The 12,806-nt window shown below is 34.0% G+C and overlaps 1 protein-coding gene across 1 annotated transcript in view; it reads left to right on the top strand.

Annotated features, from left to right (window-relative positions):
- The window catches only part of LOC149777821 (transient receptor potential cation channel subfamily V member 5-like), a 73,219-nt gene that overhangs the window by 23,384 nt on the left and 37,029 nt on the right, over positions 1-12,806 (top strand). The window contains exons 7-10 of the mRNA XM_089938882.1: positions 4,268-4,350; positions 8,620-8,803; positions 10,749-10,856; positions 11,861-12,012. Coding sequence (XP_089795008.1) covers positions 4,268-4,350; positions 8,620-8,803; positions 10,749-10,856; positions 11,861-12,012 — 527 coding nt within the window. The remainder of the gene's footprint in view (positions 1-4,267; positions 4,351-8,619; positions 8,804-10,748; positions 10,857-11,860; positions 12,013-12,806) is intronic.

Below are 12,806 nucleotides of genomic sequence, written 5' to 3'. Positions count from 1 at the left end.
CTGTACCATACACATTGTGATTGCTTGGACATAGGGTAGTGGCAAAAGTTATATTAAATTTAGATTGCTTTACCATACACATTGTGATTGCTTGGACATAGGGTACTGGCACAAGTTGAATCAAATTTAGATTGCTGTACCATACACATTGTGATTGCTTGGACATAGGGTAGTGGCAAAAGTTGTACTAAATTTAGATTGCTGTACCATACACATTGTGATTGCTTGGACATAGGGTACTGGCACAAGTTGAATCAAATTTAGATTGCTGTACCATACACATTGTGATTGCTTGGACATAGGGTAGTAGCAAAAGTTGTACTAAATTTAGATTGCTGTACCATACACATTGTGATTGCTTGGACATAGGGTACTGGCACAAGTTGAATCAAATTTAGATTGCTGTACCATACACATTGTGATTGCTTGGACATAGGGTAGTGGCAAAAGTTGTACTAAATTTAGTTTGCTGTACCATACACATTGTGATTGCTTGGACATAGGGTAGTAGCAAAAGTTGTACTAAATTTAGATTGCTGTACCATACACATTGTGATTGCTTGGACATAGGGTACTGCTGGCAAAAGTTGTATCAAATTTAAATTGCCAGGCAAAAGTTGTGTCAAATTTAGATTGCTGTACCATACACATTGTGATTGCTTGGACATATGGTACTGGCAAAAGTTGTATTAAATTTAGATTGCTGTACCATACACATTGTGATTGCTTGGACATAGGGTACTGCTGGCAAAAGTTGTATTAAATTTAGATTGCTTTACCATACACATTGTGATTGATTGGACATAGGGTACTGGCAAAAGTTGTATTAAATTTAGATTGCTGTACCATACACATTGTGATTGCTTGGACATAGCGTACTGGCAAAAGTTGTACTAAATTTAGATTGCTGTACCATACACATTGTGATTGCTTGGACATAGGGTACTGGCAAAAGTTGTATCAAGGTAACATTGCTGTACGATCTGTACTTTCAGTAGAAATCTATACATAAACAGGGGACTTGGAAAATATTTCATATATAGTCGAGTCTCATTTTCATGGCTATCAAATGTTATCAATTATCAGAAAATGGCATTTAGACTGTACTTCAATTCATGAACATCCCATTGGTAAGGAAGCTGTCTGATCTATAATTGGGACATGACATGGATATGACAAATATATCAACCCATCTGATATTTGTAATGCCACATATATATATATATATATATATATATATATATATATATATATATATATATATATATATATATTACCTATTCCTGATTATCTTATAACTTTTAGGAGAATGCTTGTAAAGGACAGTTGCATGGATACACAAAACACAAAAGCATGATACAAATTGCCTTATCTATGATTCCATGCATCACACATGATCTGTAACTCTTTTGAAGGAATTAAACCAAGACACACCTGCTTGCTGGACTAAATTATTTTAAAGGATGCTTGAATATCATACATAAAATACAAAAGCTGATGTTGTGAATATGTTGATGCCCATCATCACATATCATCTAAAACTTTGTTGAAGGAATTAAAGTACGCACACAAAGAATAAAAAATTGACTTTTAAAAAGCAGTTTTTGTTTACGAACCTGTGCATGGTAGTATATTAAATACAATTGCTATCGTCATGAAAGTTGCTAATTGGCTGGAAAAAAGTGCTGCAGTGGTGGTAAGAATGACATGACATTGTAGAATCTGCAGTGGTGGTAAGAATTACATGACGTTGTAGAATCTGCAGTGGTGGTAAGAATGACATGACATTGTAGAATCTGCAGTGGTGGTAAGAATGACATGACGTAGAATCTGCAGTGGTGGTAAGAATGACATGACATTGTAGAATCTGCAATGGTGGTAAGAATGACATGACGTTGTAGAATCTGCAGTGGTGGTAAGAATGACATGACATTATAGAATCTGCAGTGGTGGTAAGAATGACATGACATTGTAGAATCTGCAGTGGTGGTAAGAATTACATGACGTAGAATCAGCAGTGGTGGTAAGAATGACATGACATTGTAGAATCTGCAGTGGTGGTAAGAATTACATGACGTAGAATCTGCAGTGGTGGTAAGAATGACATGACATTGTAGAATCTGCAGTGGTGGTAAGAATTACATGACGTAGAATCTGCAATGGTGGTAAGAATGACATGACATTGTAGAATCTGCAGTGGTGGTAAGAATTACATGACGTAGAATCTGCAGTGGTGGTAAGAATGACATGACGTTGTAGAATCTGCAGTGGTGGTAAGAATTACATGACGTAGAATCTGCAGTGGTGGTAAGAATGACATGACATTGTAGAATCTGCAATGGTGATAAGAATGAAGTGACACATCATGTAACATATTAAAGTGTGTTAAATGCAACAACAAATATGCCGTCACTGAAAATTGATGTTCATGGAATCTGGATCAAATGTGGATAAAGATATGTCTGCCAAAATGATGTTTGCCAACTTTACTACCAAAAACATTTTACTGTTTACAGTTGCAGATTTTTAAGATCTAATCAAAATAATATTTCCTGACTCAGAAATCACACAAAAGTCCTTATACAAAAAGTCCGTACACACAAAAGTCCTTATGCAAAAAGTCCTTACACACAAAAGTCCTTATACAAAAGTCCTTACACACAAAAATTCTTATACAAAGACATGAAAATGGACAAAAATTACTCAGATAGTGACCCAGTCTTGTCCTCATAGGGAAAAGAAAGATGAAGATGTGAGCCACAATGAAAAATTCATCATTCTCACTGAAAATTTTCTCTCAGCTCCCAATCAAATTGTGCAAATCTATCAATTTGTCTTAGGCTTGCTTCTCTGTTCTGTCATATGTATGTATAAAGTAGGGATTGTACCAGTTTCCATATGTATGTACAAAGATAGGAATTATACCAGTTTCCATTTGTATGTACAAAGATAGGGATTATGTCAGTTTCCATATGTATGTATAAAGATAGGGATTATACCAGATTCTATATGTATGTACAAATATAGGGATTATACCAGTTTCCATTTGTATGTACAAAGATAGGGATTATATCAGTTTCTATATGTATGTATAAAGATAGGGATTATACCACTTTCCATATGATTGTATGTACAAATATAGGGATTATACCAGTTTCCATGAGATAAATTTATTCACAATGCTTTTCTTTTCTCATTTTTCCTAGCCACAGGATTTTGATCCACTTTATTCTGTGTTCATTGTACTGTATTCATTAGAGTGTATGTAATTAGCTTAAATAGTGTCTACTGCTCTGTCATCTGATTGGATACAGCAGAGAAGCTAATCCAATCAGACTGCTGATTACATTGATCCAGTTAGTTTCTCTGAATTTAGATCTTTTCACATGCAAGTTTACCTTTCAAGACCAATACTGGATACCTAACAGACACAGACATGTAATGAGCTCTCATTGGTCAATTGATTTTGAATGACATTGTCATATGTTTAAAACACTGTTTGACTATCTGCAGAAGCCATTCATTGATGTGGAATAAAGTTGATCATCAACTCTTGGCTGTACTTTCCTTGGAATAAAGTTGATTGTCAACTCTTGGCTGTCCTTTCCTTGGAATAAAGTTGATCATCAACTCTTGGCTGTACTTTCCTTGGAATAAAGTTGATTGTCAACTCTTGGCTGTCCTTTCCTTGGAATAAAGTTGATCATCAACTCTTGGCTGTACTTTCCTTGGAATAAAGTTGATTATCAGCTCTTGGCTGTCTTTCCTCAGAATAAAGTTGATCATCAACTCTTGGCTGTACTTTCCTTGGAATAAAGTTGATTGTCAACTCTTGGCTGTCCTTTCCTTGGAATAAAGTTGATCATCAACTCTTGGCTGTACTTTCCTTGGAATAAAGTTGATCATCAACTCTTGGCTGTACTTTCCTTGGAATAAAGTTGATTTTCAACTCTTGGCTGTCCTTTCATTTAAATACAATTGATCATCAACTGTTGACTTTACTTTCCTTGGAATAAAGTTAATTGTCAACTCCTGGCTGTACTTTAACCCATAGATAATTTTTTTCCCAATGGATGCTGGGACCTATTTATAGCAAGGATAGTTGTTGCTAAAAAGATCAAAAGAATTGTTCAAAGGTGCCAGTAGCAATGACTAAGTCAGGACCCAACCCACCGTTATCTTCAACATGCTGTTGCACTGTCCTGTACCTGTGTTTATTATTTTTGTTTATGTTCTCATACTCAGTTTTGAAGTTGATAAATTTCAGGACCATCACACTCACATGGGCATGATGGATGGTCTAGTGGTCAACCTGCTGCAAGAGAAATGGAAGACGTTTGCAAGATACAGGTACTAGAAACACTAGTACACTAAAAACCTGCCATCTTTACACTGTAACTGCTATTGTAACACTAAAAATGTGCTAATCTGTACACTGTAACTGCTACACTGAAAATGGGCTAATCTTTACACTGTAACTGCTACACTAAATATGGGCCAATCTTTACACTGTAACTGCTACACTAACAATGTGCCAATCTTTACACTGCAACTCCTGCACTGAAAATGGGCTAATCTTTACACTGTAACTGCTACACAAAAAAATGGGCTAAAATTTACACTAGCCACTACAGATGTGCAAATCTTTCACGTCTGAATAGTCAGACCTCAACATATTTGATGTACAGTTACAATCTTGACTTTAAAATTCATTGTAAAACCATTAGCTCCTTACACTGAATTAGTTTTTCTGACAGCACTTTTCAGCAATAATTTCTTAAATAAGTTACAGTGGGAATTAAGGTCTTGTTTTTAAAGATTTGAGAGTGTTAACAATGGCCTTTGCATAGTGTTTGTGAGACTAATTTTGCAACTTTTAATTCAGTTTACTAATGCAACGAAACCTATTTTGACAGACATCTTATAAAGAACGTCTACTCATAATTGAAAGTATTTATTGGTCCCTTTTGTTATGTTATAGATCTTTTGAACCTCTATAAACCTGTCCATAAACAGATTTAGCTCTTATAGTAAGGGGCATCATTGCATGTTGGTCTATCTAGGAAGCTTTTATTTTCTGGTTTTGGTTTTTATTGATTTACTTTGTAGGGGTACTTTATTTACTCTGTAATTTTGGTTTACTCTGTTGGAGTTCTTGATTTACTCAGTAGGAGGTTTTTATTTACTCTGTATGAGCACTTGGTTTACTCTGTATGGGTTCTTGTTTTACAATGTAGGAATTATTGATTTAGTCTGGACAAGTTCTTGATTTACACTGTATGAGTTTTTCATTTACTTTGTATGAATACTTGATTACTCTCTATGAGTTTTTGATTTACAGTGTACGAATAATTGATTTTCTCTGTAGGAGCACTTGATTTACTTTTTGGGAGTACTTTAGCAGGTTAAGCAAAATTCTGAAAAAATCAAATCAGAGAAAGTAGTGAAGACTAATTGTCCATTCCACAAATTCATGACTTGAAATATATTTTTGTTACTCATTGAAAAAATTTATATTCCATGCAGTACAGAAAATATTGCCATGCCATTGGTGAAAGTGCACACATGTAAAACATTTGTGTGATACCATACAATATTGCTAACATGTATTCCACCAGTATCTCAGTTTTCAGGTTTAATTCAATGAATTCAGAAGTTCCTTTCATGGCAATATGTCTGTTTATAAAGATAGTTAAAAACAAATATGGAAACATGTTTGCAGTTGACTTTGCAACATCACATGGCACCATTTTAAGTGAATTAACTGGATAAAGCTTCCATTTTTATGGGAGAAATTCAGATGTTTAAATTAAATTGAAAACTCTCTGAAAACAAATTTAATCATATTTTTGATTCCCTTTCCACAATTAAATCCTTGAAAATCCTTATACTTCATAACCTGTTGATATCTTACAAGTTTTACTGAAAGCCTTGCAAAAACTTAAACATGGCAACTTGATAATATGTTACAGAAACATAATTTGCTTACACGATTTGGAAAACATAGTGTGTACTATTAGCTGACTGGTCATGTTGATAAGTCATGAATAGGCAGCCATGGCTCCTCTGTAGTCACCCATTTTGGAATGGAACATTCCATACTCTCTCTTAAAATATCATAAATCAGCATGTTCCATGTATTTGGAATGAAAATTTCATGAACAGGCACAGGAATATCAAACCCATCTCTGAAGATAGCAGTCTTCTTCTTAAACAAATGATGGAGATAAAGTAGTAGTGTGCTGGTCAAGTACGAAACACATACCTGACTCATGCTGATAAAGTAGTAGTGTGCTGGTCAAGTACGGAACACATACCTGACTTATGCAGATAAAGTAGTAGTGCACTGGTCAAGTACGGAACACATACCTGACTTATGCAGATAAAGTTGTAGTGTGCTGGTCAAGTACGGAACACAAATACCTGACTTATGCAGATAAAGTAGTAGTGTGCTTGTCAAGTATGGAACACAAATACCTGACTCATGCTGATAAAGTAGTAGTGTGCTGGTCAACTACGGAACACATACCTGACTTATGCAGATAAAGTTGTAGTGTGCTGGTCAAGTACGGAACACAAATACCTGACTTATGCAGATAAAGTAGTAGTGTGCTTGTCAAGTATGGAACACAAATACCTGACTCATGCTGATAAAGTAGTAGTGTGCTGGTCAACTACGGAACACATACCTGACTTATGCAGATAAAGTAGTAGTGTGCTGGTCAAGTACGGAACACATACCTGACTTATGCAGATAAAGTAGTAGTGCACTGGTCAAGTACAGAACACATACCTGACTTATGCAGATAAAGTTGTAGTGTGCTGGTCAAGTACGGAACACAAATACCTGACTTATGCAGATAAAGTAGTAGTGTGCTTGTCAAGTATGGAACACAAATACCTGACTCATGCTGATAAAGTAGTAGTGTGCTGGTCAACTACGGAACACATACCTGACTTATGCAGATAAAGTAGTAGTGTGCTGGTCAAGTACGGAACACAAATACCTGACTTACGCAGATAAAGTAGTAGTGTGCTTGTTAAGTATGGAACACAAATACCTGACTCATGCTGATAAAGTAGTAGTGTACTGGTCAAGTACGGAACACATACCTGACTTATGCAGATAAAGTAGTAGTGCGCTGCTCAAGTATGGAACACATACCTGACTTATGCAGATAAAGTAGTAGTGTGCTGGTCAAGTACGGAACACAAATACTTGACTCATGCAGATAAAGTAGTAGTGTGCTGGTCAGGTATGGAACACAAATACCTGACTCTTGCAGATAAAGTAATAGAGTGGATACCCTGACAGCTAACGTTGATACTTGAATTAATTTTTGCCAATTGTATCAAGTTCCTTCAAATGAGATAAAAGTATTTTCATGTGAACTGAATTCAGATTTATGGATCATGTACCACTAGAGAAATCTTGGACTTTTGTTGCAGTTGACATCAAATTTTGACCTATATTTGAAAGATTCAAAATTTTGTACCTTTTTCATTTTTAACTTTTCATTTTATATACCTTTCTAAGAATATTAATGTCTTTGCTTTTTACATTTCATTTTATATACCTTTCTAAGAATGTTAACAATATTTCCTTATATCTTTTGTTATGCAGTACTACATGCTGGTGTTTACATGGAAGAATTTATCTTCCTAAAGTGTTTTTGCATTTTTTTTATATCTATACAATTGTATAACTTAAGTTTTCATCAGTGCTTTATAGCCAATAATGTGCTATGTGCCATTAAACCAGGGGTGGGCAAAATATGGCCTGCTGAAAGGATATGGCCCATGTCTCAGTTTTATCTGTTCATTTACACCATGTGGTGTGGCTTTAAAAATCATGCACACACACACACACACATGCAGATATGCATACAGACATTTATGCATGCATACATACATACACATACAGACAGACAGACAAACATACATGCATGTTTGCTTGCATGCATGCATACATACAGACACACACATACATACACATATCCGTGCATGCATACATACACATATGCATGCATGCATACATAAATACATACATGCATGCATGCATGCATGCACACACACACATACATGCATACATACATACATACATACATACATACATACATAGAGACAGACTGACTGACTGACTGTCTGTTCATTCATTTATCTAACTGGAGATTGTTCTGCATATTCATTACATAGATTTTACATCAGAATTATGAGTTTTATTGTTGGCAGTGGTTTGTTCTTAAAGCTTATAAAAATGAAACCACATGAAAATTCAGTGTCTACGCTACAAACGACACCAGTAAGAGAGGTAGCTTACAGTAGGAAACAACAGAAATAGATGCAAGTTTGATTTGGTTAGGTGTCCTACAGAGCATCCTATGTAGGTTATTTAGTAATGAGGTAGTTGGAGTGAACTGTCTTGCCCAGGGATTCATCCAGGTATATTACCAAGGCTCTTCCAGTGGTTGGATTCTGATTACCACTCTTCCGGCAGTCAAACTTTAACAGATGTCTTGCATGTCTACTTGAAATAATAGACTCCAGGTGACAGGTTTTCATAATATGACTAGATGTCAATTCCCACAAATTTTTTGTAAAAAAAGTATATAATTTCAGGTTTTATCGTCGCTTCTTCATCTTCATCATCTATTTCCTGATATTTGTAACTGCATTTGTGCTCCGCCCTGGTATAGATCTCTGTCCAATTACGAGAAAAGAGAACACTAGCAGTGGACTTATGCAGAATGTCACAGAGGTCGACAGCTGCTACCTGATGAAAGTTTGTCGGCCAGAGGATATTGTAAGGGCCTTTTCAATATAGTGTATGATGAGTATTATGTACCTTTTTTCCACCAAAGTCTGTTCAGCTATTCCTTATTTAAGAAGTCAACACATGTATTTATTGAATTTTTAAATTCAGTCTACTTAGACCTGTTACTCAAACATGTAATAATTAAAACAAAATTAATATTATTTTACTGTAGTTTGGCAGAACTTCACAAAAGTAAAAGATACTGTTTATACAGTATTAGATGCTTTCTTGAAGCATTACATTTTAGTCAGATTGATCTAATTAGAAGGAAATATATTTATCTTGCAAAATATATTGAACATGTGAAATGGGGGAAAATATGATTTACAGCCGCAGTGATGTATTAATTTACATGACAGCATTCATTTAGACTCTTTCTTTAAAGTGAAGTTGTCTTGAGATTAGAGGCCAGTAGGTTAAAAATGGATGAAGGTGGTGGTTAGAGAAGAATTTAAAATAATGGATAAAAAAGGATCTAATTATCAAATAATTGAAGTAATTCATTAGCTCAGAATAAATTATAGAAAAACTACTGCAAAGTCAAAATTATACAGGATAGTCATGGAACAGAATATTTCAGTTTTCCCTTATAGACAATCTTTGGCAGCCTTGGTGAACTATCACATGACAGAAAATTTGGTAGACTGAGCCAATTAAGTAATCACATTGAAACTGAAGAATTCCAACGTAGAATAAAATGCTGCACGGACACTACGTAGTTTGTACACTGATATATTTGTTCCATTTCTTTTTAACTTTTTCTTTTTTCAACCATTTTCATGGAATTTACACTTTATAATTAAAGTTTTGTTACAACCATTAGAAATCTTTTCAGAAAGGAAACATGCCTCTTAAAGAAATAGTTAGGTTTAATTAGGTAGATTATTTTTTTTCTGATTGATAGATTTTTTTGCAGAAGATTATCTCGGAATGTGATCATAAATATATGAGTTTGCATGCATGTGAATATACACAAGTTACTAATCATTAAAAAAAATTGACACTTGAATTACGGTAAACTTGTAAGATGCATCTCGTATGAATGAATTCAACTGATGTGTGCCTCTGGCAATGCATGGCCCTGGCGATGAGATGTATTTAATAACAGACTGCCAATTCATGCTTCTGGCAACAAGTGAAGCAGTATTTAATAACAGAATGCCAATTCATGCTTCTGGCAACAAATGAAGCAGTATTTAATAACAGAATGCCAATTCATGCTTCTGGCAACAAATGAAGCAGTATTTAATAACAAACTGCTAGTGCATGCTCCTGGCAACAAGTGAAGCAGTATTTAATATATAAAAAAACTGCCAATTCATGCTTCTGGCAACAAGTGAAGCAGTATTTAATAACAAACTGCTAGTGCATGCTTCTGGCAACAAGTGAAGCAGTATTTAATAACAAACTGCTAGTGCATGCTTCTGGCAACAAATGAAGCAGTATTTAATAACAAACTGCTAGTGCTTGCTTCTGGCAACAAGTGAAGCAGTATTTAATAACAAGCTGCCAATACATGCTCCTGGTAACAAGTGAAGCTGTACTTAATTTTTTTAAAAATTTGAATAATATTTGATTTTAGATAAATCTGTTACTGCCTTATTCAGACTTGCAAATTGGTATTTACCACATCATAATGTGAGAAGAACATTTTGGAACAATGATACGTGCCTCCAGCTCAGATTAGGTCTTATTTTAAATAATAATTTGCATGAAAATGTCATGAAGGTTTCATGAAAGTGGCCATTAAGGGTATATCGGGTACCCTTTGATGCAGTTTTATTGTTTATAATAAGGAAATTATTATGTGTCTTTAAAATGAGTAAATCTGAGATTTGTTAAAGAATTTAATTTAAAGCAAAGTAGTTATATTATTAATATTAATGATATAATTATTATTATATTATTATTATTATTATTATTATTATTGTAGGCTCGATTTGTTCTAGAAGGTTTGATTCTGTTTGGAGCCAGCACCTATCTTTTTCTGGCAATGAAGGAGATCTACTACCAGGGATTCAAGATTTTCTTTACTACACTGGTATGACATATTCATGACAAGAAAGTTTTGTTGCAGCTTACAAAACATAGCAAAAAGTATTCCATTATCAGAATAGTTTGGCACCTTAACTTTTAAAGTGCAACACCTGATGGACTATTTTAAACACCTTATGTACTATTGTTAACACCTTATGTACAATTTTAAACACCTTAATATATGTATTATTTTAAACACCTTATGTACTATTTTAAACACCTTAATATATGTACTATTTTAAACACCTTAATATATGTATTATTTTAAACACCTTATGTACTATTTTAAACACCTTATGTACTATTTTAAACACTCATGTGCTATTTTTAATAATTTATGTACTGTTTTAAACACCTTATGTGCTATTTTAAGCACCTTATGTACTATTTTAAACACCTTATGTACTATTTTTAACACCTTATGTACTATTTCTAACACCTTATGTACTATTTTAAACACATTTTGTACTATTTTAAACACCTTATATACTATTTTAAACACTAAAGAGAATTAATAAGATTATCTGCATTCCTTTCATCATGTAAATACATTTTTGTTCTTTTCATCTTGTAAATAAACTATTTTTTCTTTTCATCTTGTAAATAAAAAAATTTCTTTTCATCTTGTAAATAATTTTTTTTCTTTTCTTCTTGTAAATAAATTATTTTTCTTTTCATCTTGTAAATAAATTACTTTTCTTTTCATCTTGTAAATTATTTTCTCTTTGATCATGTTGGCCTTATGTTCATTGACCATTTAACATTTCATTCTTAAGGCTTACCATAACTGTTATTATTACATTATTATTGTAGCAGATTTTACTGTTATGAATATATTGATTTAAAAATACCTACTCTGTATGTACATAAATTAGATATTTAAATATAAACACTTGTTGCATTCAAAGCTTCACTATAAAACAAAATTCTTGAGACCTTGAAAGCCTTCATATTGTGAGGGGACTATTAGTATTAGTATTATTACTATCATTATTATTTAATTTTCAGAAAGGAGCACCTGCCAAGGCTACATTCTTGTTATCCTGTGTGTTTGTGGTAATGATGCTGCCAGGACGTGTGGCATGTGCATACGTTTATGAGGACGTAGTTGGAATACTAGCTATTCTTACAACTGCCCCCTACTTCCTTTTCTTTTGCAGGTAAGCCTTGATTAAAATTATGCTGCATCTGATGAAAACATTTTCTCTCATCTAGCTCCAGCATTATTTTCAGAAAAGATAGCGGAATATGACAACTTGATAATAATTTGCCTATTAATGTATTGGCGTCACTGAAATTGATTGATTGATGTCACTTAGGTAATGTGCAAGCTTACCTCTCCCTAAGGTTAGAAGGATTTATCATGATAGCTGTATCCAGTGGGTGAGAAGACAAATTTTTGACAGCTTTTATAATGCATATATTCAACATGGCCCAGATGGTAGCTTTATGTAATCTTTGAAGTGGAGGAAACAGCACCAAGGAAACCAAATTCTAACCATGGATAGTTGACCTATTACTATTGCATGTGCTGGCATTGGCATTGATCACTTTGATGAACAACTACTATTCATGCTCCTATTATTTCTCCTAAAGATGTGAATTTTACCCCAAAAAATGTCCCCAAATCCTGTACATTGTTAAAAGAGAGCAAAAAAATCAAAGATAACAACTTTTTTTACTGCTGCCGTATCTATGAGTCCATCACTAATTTAGTTCTTTTCAATCACTTTTAGAGGACTTAAGGACTGAAGTCAGATTAGAAGTCAAGTTTAGAAAGACTTTGCACCATTTTTGGCACAATAGAATTGAATTATGGTCATACTTCATCTTTGTCATGGACATGTAGAGTTGTTACAGAATTTTATCGAATTTGAGTTCCAGTGTAATATGACATCATCTGTAGGAGTTATGCTTCCCACATGCCAGACCTCCTAAATGGGGTTTCTGCAGC

This window comes from Sinohyriopsis cumingii, chromosome 17 (genome assembly GCF_028554795.1).
Source record: "Sinohyriopsis cumingii isolate HCF-2022 chromosome 17, ASM2855479v2, whole genome shotgun sequence".
Lineage (NCBI taxonomy): Eukaryota > Metazoa > Mollusca > Bivalvia > Unionida > Unionidae > Sinohyriopsis > Sinohyriopsis cumingii.
This window is presented reverse-complemented; position numbering and strand designations above follow the sequence as displayed.